This window comes from Propithecus coquereli, unplaced genomic scaffold (assembly GCF_000956105.1).
Source record: "Propithecus coquereli isolate 6110/MARCELLA unplaced genomic scaffold, Pcoq_1.0 Scaffold8, whole genome shotgun sequence".
NCBI classification, from domain to species: domain Eukaryota; kingdom Metazoa; phylum Chordata; class Mammalia; order Primates; family Indriidae; genus Propithecus; species Propithecus coquereli.
In genome coordinates this window covers 9,131,208-9,155,587 of record NW_012154173.1, presented here as the reverse complement: position 1 = coordinate 9,155,587, position 24,380 = coordinate 9,131,208, and the positions used below count along the sequence as shown (strand labels likewise).

General features: G+C 39.6%; 1 protein-coding gene and 1 pseudogene across 2 annotated transcripts; one reads left to right on the top strand and one right to left on the bottom strand.

Annotated features, from left to right (window-relative positions):
• The first annotated feature begins 1,192 nt into the window (after positions 1-1,192).
• On the top strand, positions 1,193-24,380 carry LY96 (lymphocyte antigen 96). Of its 2 annotated transcripts, XM_012663142.1 has the most exons (5): positions 1,193-1,356; positions 10,403-10,492; positions 15,287-15,415; positions 23,341-23,393; positions 24,266-24,380. In XM_012663142.1, the coding sequence occupies exons 1-5, from the start codon at positions 1,245-1,247 to the stop codon at positions 24,362-24,364; spliced, it is 483 nt and encodes a 160-aa protein (XP_012518596.1). In that variant the 5' UTR covers positions 1,193-1,244; the 3' UTR covers positions 24,365-24,380. The 2 variants fall into 2 exon arrangements, with proteins under 2 accessions (XP_012518596.1, XP_012518597.1); XM_012663143.1 differs by lacking the exon at positions 10,403-10,492 and having other exon boundaries at positions 1,245-1,356.
• LOC105825334 lies at positions 8,295-8,823 on the bottom strand (annotated as a pseudogene).

The window sequence follows — 24,380 nt, the reverse complement described above, 5'->3', positions numbered from 1 at the left end:
TACCTTCTTTTTACAGCTCTTACATTTATTTTCAAATTGTGATACAAAGTGTGTAACATAAAATTTGCTATCTTAACCAATTTTAAGTGTACAGTTTAGTAGTGTTAACTATATTCACATCGTTTTAACAGATCTCTAGAACTTTTTCATCTTGCCAACCTGAAACTATGCTCATCGAGCAACTCTCCATTTGCTCCTCCTCCCTTGAATTTTTGCCTTTTTAAAAATGGGAAGCCAGGCATTGTGGCTCCCACCTGTAGTCTAAGCTTCTCTGAAGGCTGAGGCCGGAGGATTGCTTAAGCCCAGGAGTTCGAGGCTGCAGTGAGCTATGATGACACCTGTGAATAGCCACTGCTTTCTAGCCTAGGCAATGTAGCAAAACTTTGTCTCTAAAGAAAGGGAAAGCAGCACAGTTCTACTGTAAAAGCTTTACCAACATGATTATCTTCCTTTTAAGTGTGCAGATTTTTAGGCTACAACTCCGTGGCATTTTTGGCTATTAACCCTAAACTATATCCTATAAAGGATTTCATGTAGGAAACGTCTTAAGAAATGGCTGTTTTTCTAAAATGGAGTGAGAGTTTTGAAAAGAAATATATGCCACCCCAGATAATGACATTTTATTATTAGGACTCAAAATATTCTCGAGCTCTGGTTGGTTCTAGGTGAATGCATTCTCAAGATTGGTGGGGTCTCTGCCCACAGTGCAGAACCACAGCTAGTGCCCCCTGTTTGGGGTCTCATCTGTCCTTGTTCTGTCCTGTGGCTAAACCTGTTGCTGAACAGAAATAGTTTACATGAGACTGTTCAGTTCAGATCTGTAGGTCCAGCTCTCCGAGCCATGAGAAACTGTTGTGTAAAGAGCTTGTGGGAGAGAATAGCAATGCAGATGGAAAAGAAGTGCCAGGCTGTTGAGACTTTAAGGGAAGTGCATGGACTGGTTTTATTACTATCGACTGGGAAGTGCCTTGTTTTGTTTTTAAAGCTGGTCACTCATTTGCATCAAGTATTTGAAAAGTACATTGTAAATTATTTGCTCTTTCCCCTTTGAGGAAATGCTCAAATGTTAGACACACACACACCCACACACGCACGCACGTGCGCGCGCGCGCGCACACATAAAAAGAGGAAACAGTTGGATAGGAACTAAGAAATCATGTGATTGATGACTAAGTTAAATCTTTTCTACTACTGATTAGTTATTGAACCTCCTTGCATTTTTAAAGTTTTGAAGATAGTGAATCATGTTCCTGTTTATGTTTTTTCCTACCCTGTTTTCTTCCATATTTACTGAACCTGGGAAGCAAAATTGGGTCTGCAACTCCTCCGATGCAAGTATTTCATACACCTACTGTGGTAAGTAAAACAGCAACAACAAATAATTGTAGCATCAGCTATCTTGATGGCAAGTTTTCATAAGAACATTACAGCTGCTGGAGGTTGTGGCTGGGACACAGGAAATGTCAGCATGTTCTAGCTGCTGCGTTCCAGCTGCTGCGGCTGCTGCTGCCAGCAGGAAAAGTAATAACTGGTAACTGCCTTGCGTGAATCTTTCCCACCCCTCGAAGAGCTCATGAGGCTATAACTGTGTTGTGCTTGACCTCCAAGTGCTTCCGTTGTTCCCTGTGTCAACGATTTCTACCTTGAGTCCAGTTTCGGGTTCTTTTCAGTTTCAGTAGAACTGTCTGCTTCCAAGCTTTTGCTTCAGCCCCGATACTTACTTACTACTTGAGAAGGTAGAACAGTCCTAGCTGCTTCCTGGAGTTGATTTTTGCTCCAGGTTGTGATCTTTGAGGGCTCTTGGAATCATCTCCTTAACTGGATGTAATCTTGGTTCTGTAGTCACTAGCTGTATGACCTTAAGCAAAGTACTTAGTGTCTCTGTGCTCCAGCTTTTTTAGCTATAAAACGAAAGTGCTTTTGGAGTTTCCTTCTTCCCTGCCTCCCTCTCTCCCTCCCTTCCTTCCTTCCTTTATTATTTTAGAGACAGGGTCTCACTCTCTCACCCAGGCTGGAATGCAGTGGCTAGTCGCTGGTGTTATCCTAGCTCACTGCATCCTGAAACTCCTGGGCTCAAGTGATTCTCCTACCTCAGCCTGCTGAAAGTCTAAAATGTTGGTGAGTGCCTGTCTACCTCCAGTCCTGTTTGGCCTAAAATATTTAATGGTCTGTAAGCCCCCATTTGGCTCTTCGGTCCTCTTGGCCACAAGGGTCCCATTGAGGGACTGGATGGACCCAGGACAGGTAGCCACACCACCCTGGCAATGAATGGGACAAAATAAGAGTTTAGCCATAGATGCTGCCTCTGACAGATCTTGGCTGAAAGAGGGGAATTGTGAACTAAAATAAAATCTTATGGCTCACTCCCACCACCGGCTGACTGAATGGACCCCCTCTTGGCCAAGGGGATACCCTAAAACTAAATTTCCTGCCATGAGGAGGGAGGTCAGGCATGCCTCATCATGCCCCCCTCCCTTCTTGGAGAAACCTTTGTAACCCATTAACAGGCCTAAGGGTATGCAAGACAAACCTGCAGGTCCTCAATTTACGTAACAAATATATGTCTGGTGGCTTGTCTCTGATTAACAGCTCCTTATCTTAAAACATTCCAAACCTTTAGACAAAGCATGACTTTAACCAATTAGAAGTCAAAGAATCTTTAAACCCACCTATAACCTGTAAGCCCCCCCCTTCGAGATGGCCCACCTTTTCGGGCCAAACCAATGTATGCCTCCCACGTATTGATTTATGACTTTACCTGTAACCCCTGTCTCCCTGAAATGTATAAAACCAACTGTAACCCAGCCACAGCGAGTCCACTTGCTCAAGACTTCCTGGGTGTGGCTCCAGGTCATGGTCCTCAAATTGGACTCAGAATAAATCTCCTTAAAATTAAAAAAAAAAGTGGGGAGTTATTTTTTAATGGGTAGAGTTTCTGTTTTGGATAATGAAAAAGTTCTGGAAATGGACAGTGGTGATGGTTGCACAAAAATGTGAATGTAATATTATTTTTGTAATACAAGCAACAATTTTTTAAAAGGCCAGTGTGAATGGAAAATAATGAGTCTGGGGAGAATCGCATAAATCAGACAAGTAGGCAGGGGTCATCTCAAGGAGTCTTGGAGGCCAATAAAGTTGCGATTTCACTCTAATTGCAGTAAAAAGCCATGGAGAGCCTTAAGCAGGGGAAGTCACATTATCTGTAATAATAATTTATTTACACTTTGAAAAGATCTCTCAGGCCTCTGTGCTGAGAACAGATTGTATGGGGGCAAAAACTGAAGTGGAAGGAGGACAATTTAAGAGGTTTTTGCAGAGGCTGAGGAGAGCTAACGGTGGCATAAGTGTTAGCAGAAGACAGTGAGAAGCAGTTGGGTATAGAATATATTCTGGAGATCATGAAAACAGGAATTACTGATACATTAAATGTGGTAGGTGAGAGAAAAAGATAATTAAGGTTACACCTGGTTTGGGGCCTAAGGAATTAGGTAGATGACGAGGACTTAGAAAGAATGAGGTTTAGAAAGGTATAAGTCTGCAGTTCTAACTCCAGATGGCTATGAGACTTCCCAGTGGCCACACTGAGTTTGTAGAACAAATAAATGAATCCTGGTCATTTATATAGTTATCCCTCCTACTACACATAAGTAAGACAAAAGCCAGAAGTTCCTTGAGAGTACAGGACTATCCTACATAGCCTTTGCATTCTTGGCATTCCTTAGCATAATGACTAAACCTGATGCCATTCCATAAAGATTTACTAAACTGAATTTAGTTTAACTGACTCCACCCGGCTCCATAGGGCAGATAGGACTTCTGATGGCCCTCTTAAGGTCTGCATGACACAGAAGGATGGACGAGGATATTTTAGGTTAGAGAATAGCAGAAGCACAACAGAGGCTAATAAAGAGGCTGACATGCTTGGAGTGGGGGGACACACCAGATGCCAAGACAGCCTAGCAGGAGGATCGCGCTACAGCCTCACAGCCAATCAGTCAGCAAATCCTATTGGCTCCATCTTCAGAATATTTCCCGAATCTGACTCCTCATCATCACTTCTCCACTGCCATTCCGGCCTAAGTCCCATTATCTATTGCACCTGGATCGTTGCAATGGCCTCCCAACATGTCTCCCAGACCCACTTTTTCCCCCTTACAGATTATTATCAGCACAGAAACTAGACAAGCTTCACCCACAGTAAAATATGGGTCAGTCCCCTGAACTGCAAGTCCCTTCCCCTCCCCGTTTCCTTCTACGACCTCACCTGATGCTACTCTCCCCTCACTCCGTCCATCGGGACCACACTGGCCCCCTTGCTATCCTATCCCTCTCACACCACACACACCCACCCAGGGGCCTCTGTGTTTGCTCTTTCCTCAGCCCCTCCCCCAGACACTTGTACGGCTCACTCCTCAGCTATTCTAGGCTCTTACTAAATGACACTTCCTCAGTGAAGCCTTCCTTGGCCATCCTAATTTAAAATGAAACCCCCATCCCCTCTGTCTCTGCAATCTCTATCCCCAACTCCGTCAGTTTCCACTACCTTGTTTTTCATTTTGGTCAGAGATCTCATCAGAGTTGCCTTTACCATCCATATTTCTGCCAAGATTCTGATCATAACCACTTAAGTAATCTCTAAGAAGTTCCAGACTTTCCCTACATTTCTTCTCTTCTTCTGAGCCGTCACCAGAATTTCCCTTAATGCTTTGTTCATAGCAACACGGGCCTTTTCTAGTCTGTTTCTCCAAACTCTTCTGGCCTCTTCCCATTACTAAGTTGCTAAGCTGCTTCTACATTTTTATGTAATTGTTATAACAATACCTTACTTCTCTGGTATCAATTTTTTGTCTTAATCTGTTGTGTGCTACTTTAACAGAATACCCGAGACTGAGTAATTTATAATGAAGAGAAATTTATTTGGCTTATGATTCGGGAGGTTGAGAAGTCTCAGATCAAGAGGTTGCATCTATCAAGGGCCTTCTTTTTTTTTTTTTTTTTGAGTCTCACTCTGTTGCCCTGGCTAGAGTGAGTGCCATGGCATCAGCCTAGCTCACAGCAACCTCAAATTCCTGGGCTCAAGCAATCTTTCCGCCTCAGCCTCCCGAGTAGCTGGGACTACAGGCATGAGCCACCATGCCCAGCTAATTTTTTCTATATATTTTTAATTGCACAGCTAATTTCTTTCTATTTTTTTTTTAGTAGAGACGGGGTCTTGCTCTTGCTAGGGCTGGTCTCAAACTCCTGAGCTCAAACAATCCGCTTGCCTCGGTCTCCCAGAGTGCCAGGATTACAGGAGTGAGGCACCGCTCCCGGCCAATCAAGGGCCTTCTTGCTGTATCATCCCATGGTGGAAAAGTAGAAGGGCAAAAGAGCTTGTATGAGGGGTGAGGGAAGGAGGCTGAACTCATCCTTTTATCAGGAACCCACTCCTGTGATAACTAACCCACTCTTACAACAACAGCATTAATTCCTTAATGAGGACAGAGCCATCATGACCTAATAACCTCTAAGAAGTGCCACCTCTCAACACTGTTGTATTGGGGATTAAGTTTCCAACACATAAACTTTGAGGAACACATTCAAACTGTAGCAATATCTTATAGTTATGACAATCTATCTTAAGCTAATAACAACTTAAGTTCAGTCACATACAAAAACTCTACACTTTAACCCTTCACCCCTCCTTTATGTTAATGTTATGATTGACGTTTATTAGTATTATACATCTTTTAACATCTTTTTTGGTTATAGTTATTTTTAATATTTTTGTGTTTTAACTTTTATAGTAGAATTAAAAGTGGTTTACCCACTACCATTACAGTAATACGTTATTCTGTATTCATCTATATATTTACCTTTACCAATGTATTTCATACTTATGCTATCATGTTACCATTAAGCATCCTTTTGTTTCAACTTGAAGACCTTCTTTAGCATTTCTTACAAAGCAAGTCTAGTAGTTATAAAATCCCTTAAATTTTGTTTGTCTGGGAAAGTCTTTATCTTTCCTTCATTTTTTTTTTTCCAGGCTGGAGTGCAATGGTGTGATCATAGCTCACTGCAGCCTCCAACTCCTGGGCTCAAGTGATCCTTCTGCCTCAGCCTCCTGAGTAGCTAGGAATACATGTGTGAGCCACCATGGCTTGCCATGTTTAATTTTTTTTTATTATTATTTCAGTATCTTTGTTCACTTTCTTTGCTGTAGTTCTGAATTGCTTTTCTGCGTTACCTTCAAGATCACTGGGTTTCTTTAAAACTGCTGTTTTGAATTCTTAGAGAGCTCACAAATCATTGTCTCATTAGGGCGAGTCACTGGATTTTTGCTTTGTCCTTTTGGAGAGGTCAGGGGTCCCTGTTTGCTGTTGTTTCTTGTGGGTGTATGTCTGTGTCTTTGCATTGAAGGATTAGTTATTTATTCCAGTTTTCTCTGTCTGGCTTGTTTTGGTTTTTATTGAATATATTTGCACATTGAATCTTTACTGCTAGGTCACTTCCTCCTTCTCAGCTCCAGGTGGCACATTAAGCCCAGATTTGCCTTGGCTCTAGTAAATGGTTGGAGTGCTGCCTACTTGAATGGGAGAGTTCCCAAAGGAATTATTCCAGCAATGTGGGAAGGCTGGCCAGGGGTTCGTGCCCAGGGACCTGTGGAATGTACCTCCTATGGCATGGTGCTCCTGAACAGTAACTCTGATTTGCAGTCTTCTTTGGGTGAGTTATAGAACAGAGTTTCCAGGACTTGAGATGGTAGTTTCACCTCTGTGCATCATCTCTGCTTGTTCTCAAAGATATTTCTCTCTTCAAGTGGTCAAAATGCTGCCCCATGGGTTAAGGCAAGGACAGGTCTCCTGCCAGAGAACCCAAGAAGGTGGGGAAGCTGGTCGATCACCTCAATTTCACTTTTTCCAGTGTGGAAACAATGAGTTTGGGGGAGATTTTTCCATTTTCTTGGTGCTGGGCAAAATGGTGGGGAGGAACATCACAGATGTGGAAGTCTAATTTTCCTATATTCTACTTGAAGTTTTTCCGCTTTTGTGTGGTCCCAGGAACTATCTCATCCTCATACTCGAGCTCTGAGTTGTTGCTGGTGAAAATCTCAGCACTGTATATTGGTTTTGGTTTTCTCTGGGAAGGAGTGAAGCCAGCTTGCCTCTGTGCAGCCATTTTGGAATTGGAACTCTTTTTTTCTTCATTTTTGAAGGGGAATTTTGTCAGGTATAGTATTTTTGGTTGAAAGTTTTTTTCTTTTAGCACTTTAAATATATTATCCCACTACCTTCTGACCTGCAAGGTTTTTTGTTGAAAAATCCACTGATTGTCTTATGAGGCTTCCCTTGTATGTGATAATTCACTTTTTTCTTGCTGTTTTCAAAATTTTCTCTTTGTCTGTAAATTTTGACGTTGTGATTATAATGTGTCTCAGTATGAATATTTTTAGTTCATTTTATTTGATATCCTTTGGGCTTCTTAGATTTGTATTTCTATTTTCTCCCTCACATTTGGAAAGCTTTCAGCCATTAATTCATTGAATCAGCTTTCTCTAGTCCTTTCTTTCACTCTTGTACCCTTGAAACTTGCATTATGTGTATATGAGTCCACTTATTGTTGTCCCATAATTGCCTTAAGCTTTCTTCACTCTTTTTTTATGCTTTTTTCTTTTTGTTCCTTTGATTGAATTATTTTCCAGTGACCTGTCTCTGAATTTGCTGATCTTTTCTTCTGCTTGATCTAGTCTGCTGCTGAACCCCTCTAGTGAATACTTTAGTTTAGTTATTGTGCTCTTCAGCTCCATGATTTCTGTGGTACTTTTTTGTTCAAAGTAAGAAAGGTTTTATTTTTAAGACAAAATGAATAGCATTAACACACATCCAAATGCCAGTGCAAGAGTTCACTGAGTTTTATAAGAGATAAAATTGCTCTCAGGTGTCAACTAAAAACTAGAACTATTGAAGAATGGCTACTGCTTGTAGTGACATGGGTACAACATGTGCTTGTCTAAGATGTCATTTTGTGTTTGCATACATGTGGGAATGCATGACAAGAATGTAACAATGCAAGGCAAAATGGCAGGTGGTCTAAGCTTTAAGACCCTTTTCTCCACTCTAATGTGCTCTTGTTTTTCAGAATTAAAGTAATCAGCAGGTAATTTTACAAGGAACTATAATATCAAAGAACACTTCCAAAAGTCTAAAATAGATTCAATGTCATGACTACAGTTATACAGGGAAGTCAGTGGGGGAAAAATAGTTTGTGTTCTTAAAAGCCAAATTTCACACAATGGCAAGCAGTAAATCTAGTTATGTGTGCTTGCAGTAGAAAAGACACTGATCTTGATAAAGGCTGGTCTTCTTCATGATGTGCAGGAACTCTTGCTCACTGACCTCTCCATCTCCATCTCAATCAGCTTCATCAATCATTTCCTGAAGCTCCTCATCAGTCAGGTTCTCACCCAACTCCTTGGCCACATGTTTCAGGTTTTTGAATGATAGCTTCCCAATTTCATCATTATCAGAGAGCTTGAAAGCTTTCAGGATTTCTTCTTTGGTATCTTTCTCAGATATTTCCTAAGTCATCACAGTCAAAAAGTCACTGAAATCCACTTTTCTTGTCCCTTCCTTATCAATTTCTTCTTTCTTGGGTTCAAAGCTCAGGGCCCTCATTGCCACCTTAAGTTCTTTAGCATCTATAGTCCCAGTTCTGTCAGTGTTGAAGAGATCAAAAGCTTCCTGGATTTTCTGTTTCTGCTTTTCAGTAAGCTCAGGCTTAGGACTGATCCTTTTTGCTGGCACTTGATGCCATGTTAGTCTTCTTAAAGTTGGAGGCCATAACCGGTAGAGTCCACTGCTTGTTCTGTGGTACTTAAAACATTTTTTAAAAATTTTTAATTATTATAGGTACATAATAGGTGCATGTATTTACGGGGTACATGTAATGCTGTGTGGTACTTTTTAATATTCTCTCTTTTTGTTGAAATTCTCCTTTCCTTCATGCATTGTTCTCTTGATCTTGGTAAGCATCATTATGAGAGTTATTTTAACACATTAACTGCCATGTGAGTTGTATAAGTTTTGAGCCTGGGGCCTTGTGAAGCATATGTAATTCACACATCTCTTTACCTTGAGCTGCGTGAACTATTTTTCAAGTTGCATATAACTCACTCACGGAAAACAATAAAAAATAACATATTTTTCATTAAATTAGAAAGGATCATTTTATTTTCAAAGTTTTTATTCTATTTTTGTAATAAGACATTGTGGCCCCAAGGAAAATTTTTTTTTCTATTGTGTCAGTCAATGTGTTAAACTCTCTGTCATGTAAATCATATAACTTCATTTCCTTAGAGTCAGTTAAGCAGATGTTTTTTATTTCTTTGTTTGAAACATCTTTGCCTAAATTTTCATTTTCCTTGACTCTCTATTTTGTTGTCTGCACATTAGACAAAGCAGACATCTCTCCTAGTCTTCATGGATTGGCTTCACACAGGAAAGGCCCCTACTCATCAGTCTGGTCAGATTCTGGAGACTTCTACCAACTATTTGCCTCTTCAGGGAGAAGCAGGCAGCTGTGGGTTTTGTCCACTTATTCTTTGCTGAGCTTGGGATTGGGTGAGGGAGGGAGCTATGGCATCTACTATCCCAAGCTGCTGTCTTCATTTTCCCCCAGGCAGCTAGAGTATGCCAGATCTGTCAGAGCTCCAGGACTGGTGATGCAGATACTAGTTTTGGGGACTCCCAGAGTATTCGGGGTGCTGTATGCATAGATCAACTCTTTCTCTCCCCAGGGGAAAGCTAAGAACTGGGATTTTTTCATCTGCTCACTTTGTGCTGAACAGAGGGAAGGATGAATGATACCTACAAGCCCAAGCCACTGCCGTCATTCTCCCCTGGGAGGTAGACTGTGCCAGACCCATCAGAGCTCTAAGACTGGCAAGACATAAACCAGTCCTTTGGAGAGTCCCCATGAACAAGTTAGTGTGCTGGACATGTGAACCAACTTCTTCCATTTCAGGGTAAAGCTGGGAACTAGGGGATCTCTCCCTGATTGTATGGCACTGCACCAGGGTAAGGGTCTCTGGATAGAGGGTGACCCCAAATCTCCCTACAGGTTTTGTTGAATCTGGTTTCATGTTTTCCTGGGGTGCAGGAATCTTTCAATTAATTTGATTCCTCACAAAGAGAATTTGTGAATTGAATTATTGTGTTTGTAGGAGCAAGGGGAGTCCAGGCTTCCTATTCTGCTATGTTGCTAATATTATTCCTGTGGGGATATATTTTCAACCACCGTCAGTTTTTCTTATTATATAATTTTAATGCAAAAGACATCTTATAGAGGCTGATATCCAGAATACTGTATTTATTGGAAGTGATTTACAATAATTTATTGACATTATTTTTATTTCATTTAGATCACATGGACTATCCTATTTCAATTAATGTTAACCCCTGTATAACATTGAAGGGAACCAGAGGACTTTTGCATATTTACTACATTCCAAGTAAGTCCAAATTTTTTGTTATAGGTCAATTAAAGGGTTTAAGAAATATCAATGATAAATAATTGTATTCCAAATATATTTGTTACTATTGCTATGTAACAAATTACCACAGTCTTAATACAGCACACATTTATTATCTCATAGTCTCTGTGGGACAGTAGTCTGGGCATGATTTACCTGTGTCTGCTTCAGGGTTTCCCACAAAGTTGTTGACCAGGACTGGGTTCTCTTCTGAGGCTCAACTATGGAAGAATCTGCCTCTAAACTCATGTGGTTATTGGTAGTATTCATTTTCTTGCTGGCTGTTGGCCATTCCTCAGTTCTTTGCCACGTGGCATTTTCAATATGGCTGCTTGCTTCTTCAAATCCAGCAAGGGGGACAGTCAGCCAACAAGATAGAAGTCAGTCTTATGCAACATAATCACAGAGGTGACACTCTATCCACCTTTGCTGTCTTCTATTGGTTAGAAGCAAGTCACGAGGCCAGCTTATGCTATGAGGAGGGAATTACACAAGGACATGTGGATAGCAATGGAAATAACTTGAGACTTCTAACAATCTAATAGGTATATCCTTTGTCCAGCATTAGCTATTCAGCTGATAAGTAATATTGGGTTTCCACTAGTCAAAGATCTGTGTGTGAGCAAGCCAAGACTTTTTTTCAAAAGATGATCTTTCTAAAAAAATATGCTGATAATGGGGCAAAACAAGGTACTGTGTTTTGTTTTGCTTTGTGTTGTGTCTTATTTTTCCTCTCTGTGACTTTGCTTATTGTCAGCTTAGTAAAAACTGATGCAGGTGGTGGTGATTGCATGGGGCTGCATCTGTGTGTCTGAGAAGACACAAAATTTTCACATTTTACTACCATTCAGCCAACAGTGCTTATTGCCTATAAGCTCTGGGATCCCAGAAAACTTCAATTCTAATCTTTATCATTATCATCATCATAATTTACATCCAGTTTAGATTTGGAGCTTGTTTTATACTTTGCAAAGTATTTTCACATAAATTAACTTAAAGAAACATTTCTTCCCTGATTTTAGTTCTCTAGCTTACCAGAAAAAAGAAAAACAAAACAAAACAAAACTGAGAACCCAGGAATGATAGACAATAAATGCATGTTTTAATTTTTCTGAGTCTAATAGTTCAATGTGTATTTTCACATTTTGTCTCTGCATTCATTTATTCACTAAAAAATACTTAGTAAATGTATTTCAAGTATTGTGCTAGGCGCTGTGAATTTACTGATAAGACATGCTCTTGATCTTCAAGAATCTATGCAAGAGGCCGGGGCACGGTGGCTCACGCCTGTAATCCTAGCACTCTGGGAGGCTGAGGCGGGCGGATTGTTTGAGCTCAGGAGTTGGAGACCAGCCTGAGCAAGAGCGAGACCCCGCCTCTACTAAAATTAGAAAGAAATTAATCGGCCAACTAAAAACAATATATACAAAAAATTAGCCGGGCATGGTGGTGCATGCCTGTAGTCCCAGCTACTCGGGAGGCTGAGGCAGAAGGATCGCTTGAGCCCAGGAGTTTGAGGTTGCTGTGAGCTAGGCTGACGCCACGGCACTCACTCTAGCCCAGGCAAAAAGAGTGAGACTCTGTCTCAAAAAAAAAAAAAAGAATCTATGCAAGAATCAGTGCAATAGAAGAGAAAGATCTGAAGATAATAAGGTATGATAAGTGAAATGATAGCAGTTAGCCTCAGTGGTAACATAGAACAGAGAATAAGTAACTCTGTTTGTTCTACCTTCCTGGCCAAGGGTAAATGAAACAATCTAAACTTTTGCCTGGTTAAGGTGCTACAATTTTTTCCTGGTCCCAGGTTCTGTTTTCTCATCTATTTGGTAGGCTTTACTCGCAGGTGTTTGGCACAAGAGATGATTTACACAATGAATGATTTCACTTTCAAGTGAATCTCTTGCCCTTACACACAAGAAGTAGGTTGCATCCTTCCAGGCCCAAATAATAAGACAAGGTGGAAACACTTAGGGTTCTCTGAAAAGCAAACACCAAGGAGGAATTAGACTTGCTAGAGATTCACTGGGGAAAATGCTTGGGAACAATAAGGGAGAGAGGAAGCCAGGGTAGGCAAAGAATAAATTCAGGTTGGAGTCCAGGTCTGATATCTTGAAAGCAGAATAGGATGGAAGGAGAATTAGGTAGGATGATCATCAGACCAAAATACATCCCTGAGACACACTCAGCCTGGTCAATGGGACACCCCAGAGCAGACTGCCTGTCACAAGAGTTCCATGATAGGCCACAGGCACCAGTAGCCTGACCCAGGGTCCTTGTAATGCTCAATCATTACAGGAGCAGCCTGTGAGAGAGTAGCCTCTGGCTGAGTGCTGAGATGGATCTGAAGGGGTGGCAGCTGCAGGCTATCTGCCAACGACCCTCCTCACAGTAGCTTCTTTTGAAGGGAGGTTTGTTTTTTTTTTTTTTTTTAATTTTTATTTTGAGACAGACTTTTGCTCTGTCTCCCTGGGTAGAGTGCAGTGGCATCATCATAGCTCACAGCAACCTCAAACTCCTAGGCTCAAGTGATCCTCCTGCCTCAGCCTCCCAAGTATCTGGGACTACAGGTGTGTGGCAGGACGCCCGGCTAATTTTTCTATTTTTAGTACAGACAGGCTCTCACTGTTGCTCAGGCTGGTCTTGAACTCCTGAGCTCAAGGGATCCTCCTACCTTGGCCTCCCAGAGTGCTAGGATTACAGGTGTGAACCACCTCGCCTGGCCCTTGGAGGGAGGTTTGAGTGCCACACCTCCAGGGCCACCATATATTTTAATCACTCACTAAATATGACCTTTACAGAACAAATTATATTAACTCATTAACAAAAGAATTATTCAGTCATATTTTTATAGCATTTTGCAATTATGAACTAAGTTTCCATAGAATATACTAGAATGTTAGTACAAAGTATGGGGCCACATTTGTAGACATCAACCTTATTTTTACAGCCTTATTTCTACTTAAATTCAGTAAGAGACATAAGTACAAACTTGAACCAAAAATAGGTTAGGAATGGAAATTATGTATTTTGAGACTTAATAGCCTTTCTAGTAAATTATTTCTGTACTATTAACTGATTGACAACAAATAAAACTGGAGCATAAGCCTCTATGAAAGTTATTTATGGAAGTTCCTGCGGTCGTCTTAGGTGAGCTCAAAAATAGTCCTCTTTTATACCACATGGCAGCCACCATGTTTCTTGTCTCTCACTGCAATACCCACATTGATATCCCCGGCTTGCTGAGCCATAAAAGTGGTACCTCACTATTGCCATTATTCATGTTCCTAAATGACCATAGTGGCGTCCAAGGCCAAGGAGCTTCTCACAATGTAAACTATTGCGTTGTCAAAGCAGACTTCCTTTCTTAGAGTCATTGAAGACTGGAATTATGCTGTGTTTCATGCAGAAATGGAGGAAGATCCTTTGTCCTGCATTGTCACTGGACACCATAGCAGTGCTGTTCTGTGCCTCCATGTCTCCAGAAATTCCTTGTGAAACAGCTCTTCAACTTGTACACACAGCCCTCCTTTTCAAAAGTTCAGGTCCCAGTCCATGGAGTAGGCCATGGGACCGCTGTTTGAAATAGATGTTCTTTTGCACACTCTAGCCTGAAAGTAGAGAAGTAGAGACAAATTAGGAAGTTTGGTGGTACTTTAGGCTCAGAGTAATGAGGGCCTGCATTAAGGTAGTGGAAATGGGGCCGAAAAGGAGGTTAGAAAGATTTACAGGGACGGGAATACTAGTGCTGATTTGGTGATGAAGATGAGGAAATCACTTTTGGATCTGTTGGGTACGGTAACCGAGCAACATTTGAGTAGAGATGTTGAATGAATACATGGTGGGGATAGGTGCTCAGGAGAAAGGTTGAGACTAGAGATGTGGATTTGGGAATTATCACAGAATGTGGTATGTAAAGCCCAGAGTATGCAGAGTGAAAATTGAGGAGAATGAGGATAGAGCCCTGAGAAAGAGGAGTCAATGACAGAGACTGAGGAGAATGAGTCAGAGAGTGGGAGGACAGCTGGAAGAGTGGTGGCATCAATGCCAAGAGCGTATAGAGAAAGGAGCAGGCGGTTCTGTTAAACACAGCCAAGTTCAAATTAAAGAGAGAAAAGTTGTCTTTTGATTATGGCTACAATGAATGAGTCATGGTGATATTATTAGGAAAACATTTTCAGTGAGGTAGTGGTTATAAAATTGTTTTCATCATGAAAAAGATTTGTGCATCTTTTTCATTTGAGCCAACCGAAGATCAAAATGCATTCTTTACTGGAATTTTCCATGTTAATTGGTAATAGGGAGAGATCATGAGAAAATAAAAAAAAGCCATACATTTAATTGTTAATCGAAAGATTCAGTTTTATTCTCTAAGAAATCTTTCATCAAATGTCCTGAAACATTGACTGTCTCACTTCCTTTCGTTTCCCTTTGCTTTCCTTTGAATTTTCTAGCACAACCGTGACTAGAACAGGAAATTGTATGCCTGCATTTGATAGTTTTCTCAATCAAGCTATGAAAGTTCCTCTATTTTTAGGCATAGCATACATAGTTCTTACTGTGGAGCATTTTATTTGATTACAATCTACTAGTTACCCTCTTAAAACTTCAGTTTCTTATCTGCAGAACAAAGATAATAATAACCACCTAATAGATAGTTGTGATGATTAAATGAAATAATGAGGGAAAAGCACAGGGCACATTTTAAGTATACAATTAATTATGTGTAAAAGAATCTGTTATTTGAGGGGCTAATGGGATTTTTTTCTTTTTAAGGGAGAGACTTAAACAAATTATATTTCAATCTCTATATATCTATCAACTCTATGGAGCTTCCGAAGCGCAAAGAAGTTATTTGCCGTGGATCTGATGACATTTATTCTCTTTGCAGAGCTCTGAAAGGAGGTAAGTGTTCAGTTCATGTTAACTTATAGAATAGGAAATAATTCTTTTTTTTTTTCTTTTTGAGATAGGATCTTGTTCTGTTGCCTGGGCTAGAGTACAGTGGCATGATCCTAGCTCACTGAAACATCAAACTGCCGGACTCAAGTGATCCTCTTGCCTCAGCCTCCTGAGTAGCTGGGACTACAGACGCGCGTCACCATGTCTGGCTAATTTTTTTTTTGGTAGAGATGGGATCTCACTACATTACTCAGGCTGGTCTTGAACTCCTGGCCTCAAGCGATACTCCTACATTGGCCTCTCAAAGTGCTAGGATTATAGTATGAACCACTGCGTCTGGCCAGAAATAATTCTTTATGAGAATGTTATGAAAGTTAAATACATTAAAAATGTGAAGTTCCTTTTCTTACAACAGTTCTTTTTCCCATCCAAAATTTTTACTTTTAGCAGCTTAAACATTTTACAATTATGTCCTTGAATTGTTATTAAGATGACACATGAGTATGTTTGATGGGATATTAAAAATTTAACCTTGTTTAGATGAATATTTTACATTTATTCTTGGTTATGGATCTCTTTTTCTAAACATTACATTTATTATTTTTCATAGTAACTTACCAGATTTTTCTGTGCAGCTATATTGGTTTCTTTAATGTCTTCCCCCTTTATTTTCCTCCCTGGAATTATTTACAGAATCAATAAATTCAGAGTTTAGGGTCTTAAAGTTCACTTAATACAAGCCCATGAATTTTTCTGTAATAATTTTATGCTTATATCTTAAATAGCTTAAAAGATTATAAATATCATAATCATATTACCAAAAATTGAAAAATATAAGCAGTAAAAAGATCACAGAATCATATTTATAAAAACATTTTCTTTTTTTTCCCCCCTCTGGGGAAACTTTCAGAATTCTTTTTTTACATTTTTTTTTTTTTTTTTTTTTTTTTGAGACAGAGCCTCACTCTGTTGCCTGGGCTAGAGTGCCATGGCATCAGCCTAGCTCACAGCAACCTCAAACTCCTGGGCTCAAGCAATCCTCCTGCCTCAGCCTCCCAAGTAGCTGGGACTACAGGCATGCACCACCATGCCTGGCTAATTTTTTATTTCTATTTTTAGTTGCCCTGCTAATTTTTTCTGTTTTCAGTAGAGATGGGGTCCTGCTTTTGCTCAGGCTGGTCTCAAACTCCTGACCTCAATCGATCCTGCCTCGGCCTCCCAGAGTGCTAGGATTACAGACGTGAGCTACCATGCCCAGCCAGAATTCTTTTTTTAATGTATGCATATTTTTATGTAGTTGTGAGTATACGTACTACAATTGTTTGTTTTCTTTTTAAAAATTGATTTATTCTTTGAATAGCTCCTCCATGTAGTTAAAAAATCAGGATATAAGCATTATACAGTGTAACATTTCCCTTAGTGGGTATGCCCTAGTTTACTTAACCATTATCTTATTGTACATTTAGTTTCCTTCTGATATTTTTTACTATTATAAATAATATTGTAATAAATATATTTCCTTATATAGTTTTTCTTTTACTTTAAATTTGAATATTCTTGTATTCAAAAGAAAGAATTACAGATAACTTCCAGGGAGATTTCTGGGATTTAAATGGTTTGACTATATTTGTGGTTTTGTTTGCATAATGCCAAATTGCTTTTCTAAAGTCTTGTACTAATTTATACATTGTACCACCACCAATGTATATGTATGATAATTTAATCTCCCTCTTGTTAACATTGGGCATTAGCATTTTTAAAAAGTTTAAAAAAACAGGTTAAAAAACTTATATCTAATTGTTTTATTAACTTTTTTTTTTTTTGAGACAGAGTCTCTCTCAGTCATCCTGGGCTAGAGTGCCATGGCATCAGCATAGCTCACAGCAACCTCAAACTCCTGGGCTCAAGCAATCCTCCTGCCTCAGCCTCCCAAGTGGCTGGCACTACAGGCATTTGCCACCAGGCCTGGCTAATTTTTTATTTCTATTTTTAGTTGCCCTGCTAATTTTTTCTGTTTTCAGTAGAGATGGGGTCCTGCTTTTGCTCAGGCTGGTCTCAAACTCCTGACCTCAAGCAATCCTCCTGCCCCAGCCTCCCAGAGTGCTAGGATTACAGGCATGAGCCACTGAGCCTGGCCGTGTTTTATTAACTTTTAAAATTACTGTTACAATTGAATATTTTCCCACATAATTATTTACCATTAACTTGTACTCTGTCTTGTTTAAAAAAGAATTTCAGGTAGTTTACATATGTACGTTATATTTAGTGATATTACATAAATTAGATATAGATGGGACAAAAATGGGAAAATGAGGGTTAAGAATTAATGCAATGAGAGAAATATAAAAATTTATAACAGAATTACTCTGAGTGGGACATTAATTTGACAATACATTTTTTAGCAGTCATTTAAAAAAATAGTTTCTAAGTAAATTAGTATGCTTGCTATGGAAATGAAGCTTCAAGATGCATCTCCTTGCCAACCATCTCTTCACATTTTTAACTGGTCTGCCACCGCTTAACCATATGCAAACTATGGAGCTGGCATTGTGTATGAGTCTGGGCTCAGAATCACAAAGACCTGAGTCTGTATTCCAGGTTTTCCATCTATGAGCAACATGAATTTGGATGTATTATTTAACCTCTCTTGGCCTCATTTTCCTTATCTGTAAAATGGGGACAGTGAAACTCATATGGTTTTCAGGATTAAATTAGAGAATGCGTGTGACAAAGCTCACTATAGTTCTCAGAGTAGGAATCTTTCTTCTTTTCCTAATTTTATAGTCCTGTCATTTTTACAGTTGAGGAAACCGATGCCTGCAGTGATGGTTCAGTATATGTTGTTGGTCATTTGGAGAACTAGTAACAGAGCAATATCCTAACTCTTAAGATACAACTCTTCCACAGTGCCATGCTTTCTCTTTGAAAAAAATCCTCTTACCAGATTAGTGTTTTTTCAAGAAATCGTCCATTATTCTTACATGACTGTTTTACAGTTATTTCACATAATCTCTGTGGGATTATGTTGACATTTTATCTCAATTTTCAAAGTTTCACTTTCTTGTAATCTAAGATGTGTCAGACTCAACTCAGCCTGCCTGCTTCTTCTCTCCCTCCCCCTACTTCCTTCCACAAACATCTGTTGAACCTAATTTGAGCAAATCATAATTTAGGTTCTGGTGATCTGCAGTTGAATGGTAGGGTCTCCTTCGTGACAAAGTCACTCTATTCTGGAAAAAACAGTCATGGGAACAAAATTTACAATGAAATGTCATAAATGCTAATAAAATTATATACTATTAGTTTTAACTCTATAATTAATTAAATAAGTGTGACAGGAAAACTCAGATAAGTCTTCACAGAGTATTTTATTAGAGTCTCGAATCTCAGAACATCAGAGAATGAGGGGGAAGAACATTCTCTGGAGAGGAAAACAGCATGTGCAAACATATCTAGTCATGAAAGAGTGTGGTTTATTTGGAGAGTTGTGTTTTTGTAGTTGGAGCAGTATGTGCTTGTGGGGAATTGCTGGAGATGAGCCTAGAAATGGGGGCAGGGTGAGCATGTAAGTCATGCACAAAATATTGGCTGGTAGCCTGTAGTCAGTGGGCAGGGATAACCCACTGAGATTTCCATTTTTGCAGATAACTATCGTCCATATGGAAGGAGGCGGGGGTTGGCTGAGGCAAGACACCTGGGTGGAAGGAAGAGCAGCCAGGAAGCTGTGTGGGAGACCAAGAGGGCTGGGCAAAGATGGCAGCCCTGGGAGTAGAAGGGAGGACATGAAAGAGAGCATTCTGGGAAACAGAACTGGCAGGACACACTGACTGATATGATGTGGCGGGCAAGGATTAGGTAAAGTCAAGAACCACTTGATGGCTGGTGACTGGATATATGGAAGTGCCATTGTCTGAGATGATGTATTCAAAAGAAGAGGCAGATTTTTAAAGAGAAACGTAGTGAGTTTGGGCATGTTGAGCTCGAGGTAATTTTGGAACATTCAAATAAACATGTCCATCTGGCAGCTGAGTATGTGGGCCCAGAGCTTAGGACATTTTGATTTAAGAAGCATTGTCGTATAAAGAGACCCTTGAAATTTGGGAGTCGAATTTGCAAGTACCATACATATATATTTTTAAAATAACTTTCCTTTTGGTTGGTATTACAAAAGTCAGACATCTTTAGGATACAATATTTAGAAAATAGGGGTAAGCAAAAATCAAATAAAAATTACTCGTAATCCCACCACTTTATACACATACACACACATCTATTCCTTTCAACAATACATTTATGAATAAATAAATGGATATTTCAAAGCATCTTAAATTTAATAAGCCAATTAGTCCTGTTACCAGGATTTTGCTGGGGCTGTTGTAACAAATTTACACAAACTGGGTGGCTTAGAACAACAGAAATTTATTGTCTCACAGCTCTGGAGGCTAGAAGTCTGAAATGAAGGTGATAAAGCCATGCTCTCTCGGAGGGAGCTAGGGATAGATCTGTTCCAGGCCTGTCTCTCAGCTTCTGGTGGCCCCAGGCATTTCTTGCTTTGTAGATGGCCCTCTTTTTTCTGTGTTTCTTCAGAGTCTTCCCTATTATGTGTGTCTGTCTCAGTGTTCAAATTTCCCCTTTTTATAAGGCCACTGTCATACTGGACTAGAGCTTACCCTAATGACCACATCTTAACTTGATCATCTGCAAAGACCCTATTTCCAAATAAGGCTGTGTTCACAGGAACTGGGGGTTAGGATTTCAACGTATCTTTTTGGGGGACACAATTCAAGCCACAGCACCGTCTGAGGCTTGGGTCCTGCATCCTGCATAGTTGCCAGAACTAGACTAGACCATGAGGGAGATGCACAGATACCTTTTGGAAAGAGTAGAGAAGGACCTAAGGTATTCTGTCCTCCTTTTCCTTGGTCCTACCTTGGTTCCCTCTTGGCTTCTTCAGTGTGGGAAAGGCTTTGAATAAGCCTTTAAGAATAGAATGGGAAATATGACCAAGATATGAACATTCCAAAGAGAGACAAAACAATTGAAAAATAGGGCTAATCAATGGAAGAGGTTAGATCTCCTTCCCACCTGACCTGCTAAGCATTTGGGCAGTTTCCCTAAGTAGAAATCCGGGAGTTATTCTTGATTTCTTTCTCAAGTCCTCAAGGCTTATCCATCTTCCTTCCTCCCTCCCATAAAGTTGACAAAGTTAGCTTTACCATCAGGGCCCATATGCAGAAGGGCCCTGTGCTTGGGGTTTAATGCCCTGTGATAGTAATCTTGAAATTCTTAATAATTCTATCTTTGAGGAGTGCGTGTTTTGTAAGTGGAATCCGATGAGACAATGGGGTATGTCCCTACCTTCCCTGGACTGGTTTTTGCTTCCCCTCTGCCCACTTCCCTGCTGGCACCAAGGGACCTCCCTGGCATCCTCCTCCCCACTTCTGTCCATTGACACCTGCCACCCTCTGCCCCTGGTGAGGTCCTGCATACAGGGAAGGTCAGGACCAGGCATGGGTGCCCTGCATTGTCTAAGGTGGGGCATGACAGTGGCTCTCCCACCTGGGCTGGCAGCACCACTGCAGCGTTCAGCAGGTGACTAGGTAGGTGCATCCGCCTATCCCAAACAAGTAGTGTGTGGAAGTATTGCATGGACGTTGCAGTACCTTGAGGGTCATCATGGGACAGCAGGCCTGTGTAAAGAAATATGGCTGCTTTGACTTCCCCAACTCCCATTGAGGCATGGGGCATCTGGCAGCTTGTGGGAGGGGGACCCTGACAGGCAGCTGTCAGGTCTAAGCTTGCACAGGTGCCCAGAGTTATGGAGGGGACCTTGGGTGCTTCTATACTCACCTTGAGCTCCGTGCTGAGGGAGGATTCCCTCAGGCTGTTCCAAGCCTGGGGGACCTTTTCTTTCTCTATTCAAACTTCCTGAGTCTGGCTTGTTAGTTTCGCCTGGCCAGCTCCAGCCATTCTCTGAGGATGAGCCTCAAAATGGTGTCATTTCAGGGATTCTGCCTTGATGTTAAATACTCTGATATTTGCATTTAAAACTGGCATTTAAAACTATCATAAAAAATGAATGGTAAGATTCATACTAATTAAAAACTTTAAGTTTTCTTTAGTTTGAATGATATTAAATAGCAATGAAAAATATGTCAAGTCTATAAAGAGAAACATGGAAGAAAGGAAAAAGCTTTATAATTTAGTAACTGTAACAGATCTTTCCCCCTGTTTTTTGAATAAAAAGCCCCACATTTTCATTTTGTGCTGGGTCTCGCAAATTACCTGAAGCCAAGTACTCAGGGACTATGTATTAGGAGCCAGAGATTCAGAAATGACCAAAGCCCCTGTCCTCATGGAGCTTATAGACTAGTAGAGGAAACAAGATCATAATGAGGTAATGAAATGAAGATGAACAGAAAAATGAAATAAGATTCAATTTGTGATAAATGCTCTCAAATAAACCGGCAGGTCAAAAAGATAGACATTATTATTACATTAACGTTATATAATATATAAATATGTAACGTTAACATTATATTAGTATGTTAATATTTACAAGACATGAATGTTATTCACAAGATGTCATAGGAAGGGGGTCTAGAAAGGAGAAGGACTATTAAATGTTATCAGAAGTAACATTTAATGTTAATAATATTTAATGAGTGCTATGTCCTAGGCATTGTTCTGAGCATTTAACGTGTATTAACTCATATAGCCCTCATAATAATTCTGTGAGGTAGGTATTATTACTTATCACCATTTTACAGAGCACAGAGGCCGAGCGTGGTGGCTCATGCCTTAATCCCAGCACTCTGGGAGGCTGAGGTGGGAGGATCATTTGAACTCAGGAGTTCGAGATCAGCCTGAGCAAGAGCGAGACCCCATCTCTACTAAAAAAATGGAAAGAAATTAGCTGGACAACTAAAAATATATAGAAAAAATTAGCCAGGCATGGTGACACATGCCTGTAGTCCCAGCTACTCGAGAGGCTGAGGCCGGAGGATCACTTGAGCCTGGGAGTTTGAGGTTGCTGTGAGCTAGGCTGACACCACAGCACTCTACTTAGAGCAGTGAGACTGTCTCAAAAAAAAAAAAAAAATTATGAAGACATGACCACTTTATTAAGCTCAAGGAACATCTCAGTGTATTAACACTGTTAGGAAGGACACATCCAGAATTAAAGAAATGCTTATTTTTGAGAATAGAAGTGTACATGCAGACATAACCTGTTTACTTCTGGAATAATAACCATTATAGTTTGGCATTTGACTATTTATATTACTAAAAAAAGATTTTTCATCACTATATCTTTTGTTTGAGATTCAAAAAACTCTTTCTATCCTTACTCTCCACTTTCACTACTTTGTCCTGACTAGAACAGTTGAATGAGGTTTTTTCTGCACTTCTGACTCTGTGCTGCACAGCTTGTGCAAGGCCAGGCCCATGACTATGCGTTTAAACAAAGGCTAAATACTTGGGCTTCTCAGTGGTGTGATTGGAAGGAGCTTTAGTATACCGGCTGCCTCTAAAATATCTCTTCTGCCTTTAGGAAGAGGCTTCTCTATTATACCCAGCTAAAGGTGCAGCAGTATCTGAAAACTAGAGTTAAATATGTGCATATATAACTTGGTATGAACTAGCTTATTCATCATTTATTTGTTACTGAGGCCAGTGGGCCTTAAAATTTGCGTCCCCTAAGGATTGAGATATGGGCTGGTACATAGAGAAGCTGTCGGGAGGCAGGGCAGAGGAAGCCACAGTAGATTAGTAGCCAGGATATAAGCTTTATTACTTCTCTACAGTTTTGCTTGAGACTGCTTCTGCCAGTAGTTAAGTGTACTCGATAAAGGTACACTCTATACTGTCAAGAAACAAATTACCTAATGATGACCAATAACATTTTGAATTTGGTATTTTGTTTGCAGAGACAGTGAATACAACAATATCATTCTCCTTCAATGGAATACGATTTTCTAAGGTATTGTGCAAGATTTATTTTGTACTTTCTTAACCTTTTACAGTAACAGATATGTTAAGAATTGCAAAAATGCAATTCACAACTTCTAAAAATAGTGATTCAAGATTAAGATGTTCAAAAATCTTTTTTTTTCCACTTTTATTTGATATTCAGTGTTTTGTCATTTCTTCCTTCTGTAGAATATGGAAAAATTGCACAAAAGATAGTTCTTTTTCATTTTGTTTTTTTCTCTAACATACATGCCTAAAAGTAATGTGACTGCTCATTATTAAACTGTTGAATGATCTTCAGATGAAAGCACTGGATGACCACTATGTATAAGTCAGTAACTGTTTTTAACTATTCATGTAATATACTAAACGTAATGTAAAAATGTTTAGGAGAATAAAAATTACATAAATTATAGGCTTATTTTATTCAAGATTTTTTCTTGGGAACTTAGTCTGGACATCCAGGCCTTTGTAAAAATATTAACTACTGCCTCAATGAATAATACCATTGTAATTTTAGATACTTGCATTACATATCTAGCAATAAAATTTTGTACATTTCACTTTTAGTGACTGTTTTAAAATAAACATTGATAATTCATATTTTCTAGTTATTTTGCTATAAATCATATCTAATATTTGAAAACCTCCTAGGCTAGTTTCTAAAACTATTAAAAATCGTGTTATACTTGGGAAATATAATAAATGGACTCCATGCTCACTGAATTCAAAGACACACAAAATTTTCTCTCATTGGAAACTAAGAAAATGATAATTCAATTTAAATGGCTTTCTGCTAGTAATACAAAGTTCTTATAAAAGCCTTTAAAATAGTATCATCTAACATTTTGTATTACTTGTATTTCTTATTTCTCATTTTAGGGAAAATACCAAGGTATTGTTGAAGCTATTGCTGGGAGTACTGAAGAAATGCTCTTTTGCTTGAATTTTACCCTCATATACCGCCCTCGTTTAAATTAGAATAAATTGAGCACTT

Excerpts from the sequence above, each read along its gene's own strand:
- LY96 (XM_012663142.1), top strand. The coding sequence starts at position 1,245 with ATGTTCCTGTTTATGTTTTTTCCTACCCTGTTTTCTTCCATATTTACT. Across the intron at positions 10,493-15,286 it reads GCATATTTACTACATTCCAA|GGAGAGACTTAAACAAATTA; the intron begins GTAAGTCCAAAT and ends TTTCTTTTTAAG. Across the intron at positions 23,394-24,265 it reads ATGGAATACGATTTTCTAAG|GGAAAATACCAAGGTATTGT; the intron begins GTATTGTGCAAG and ends TTCTCATTTTAG.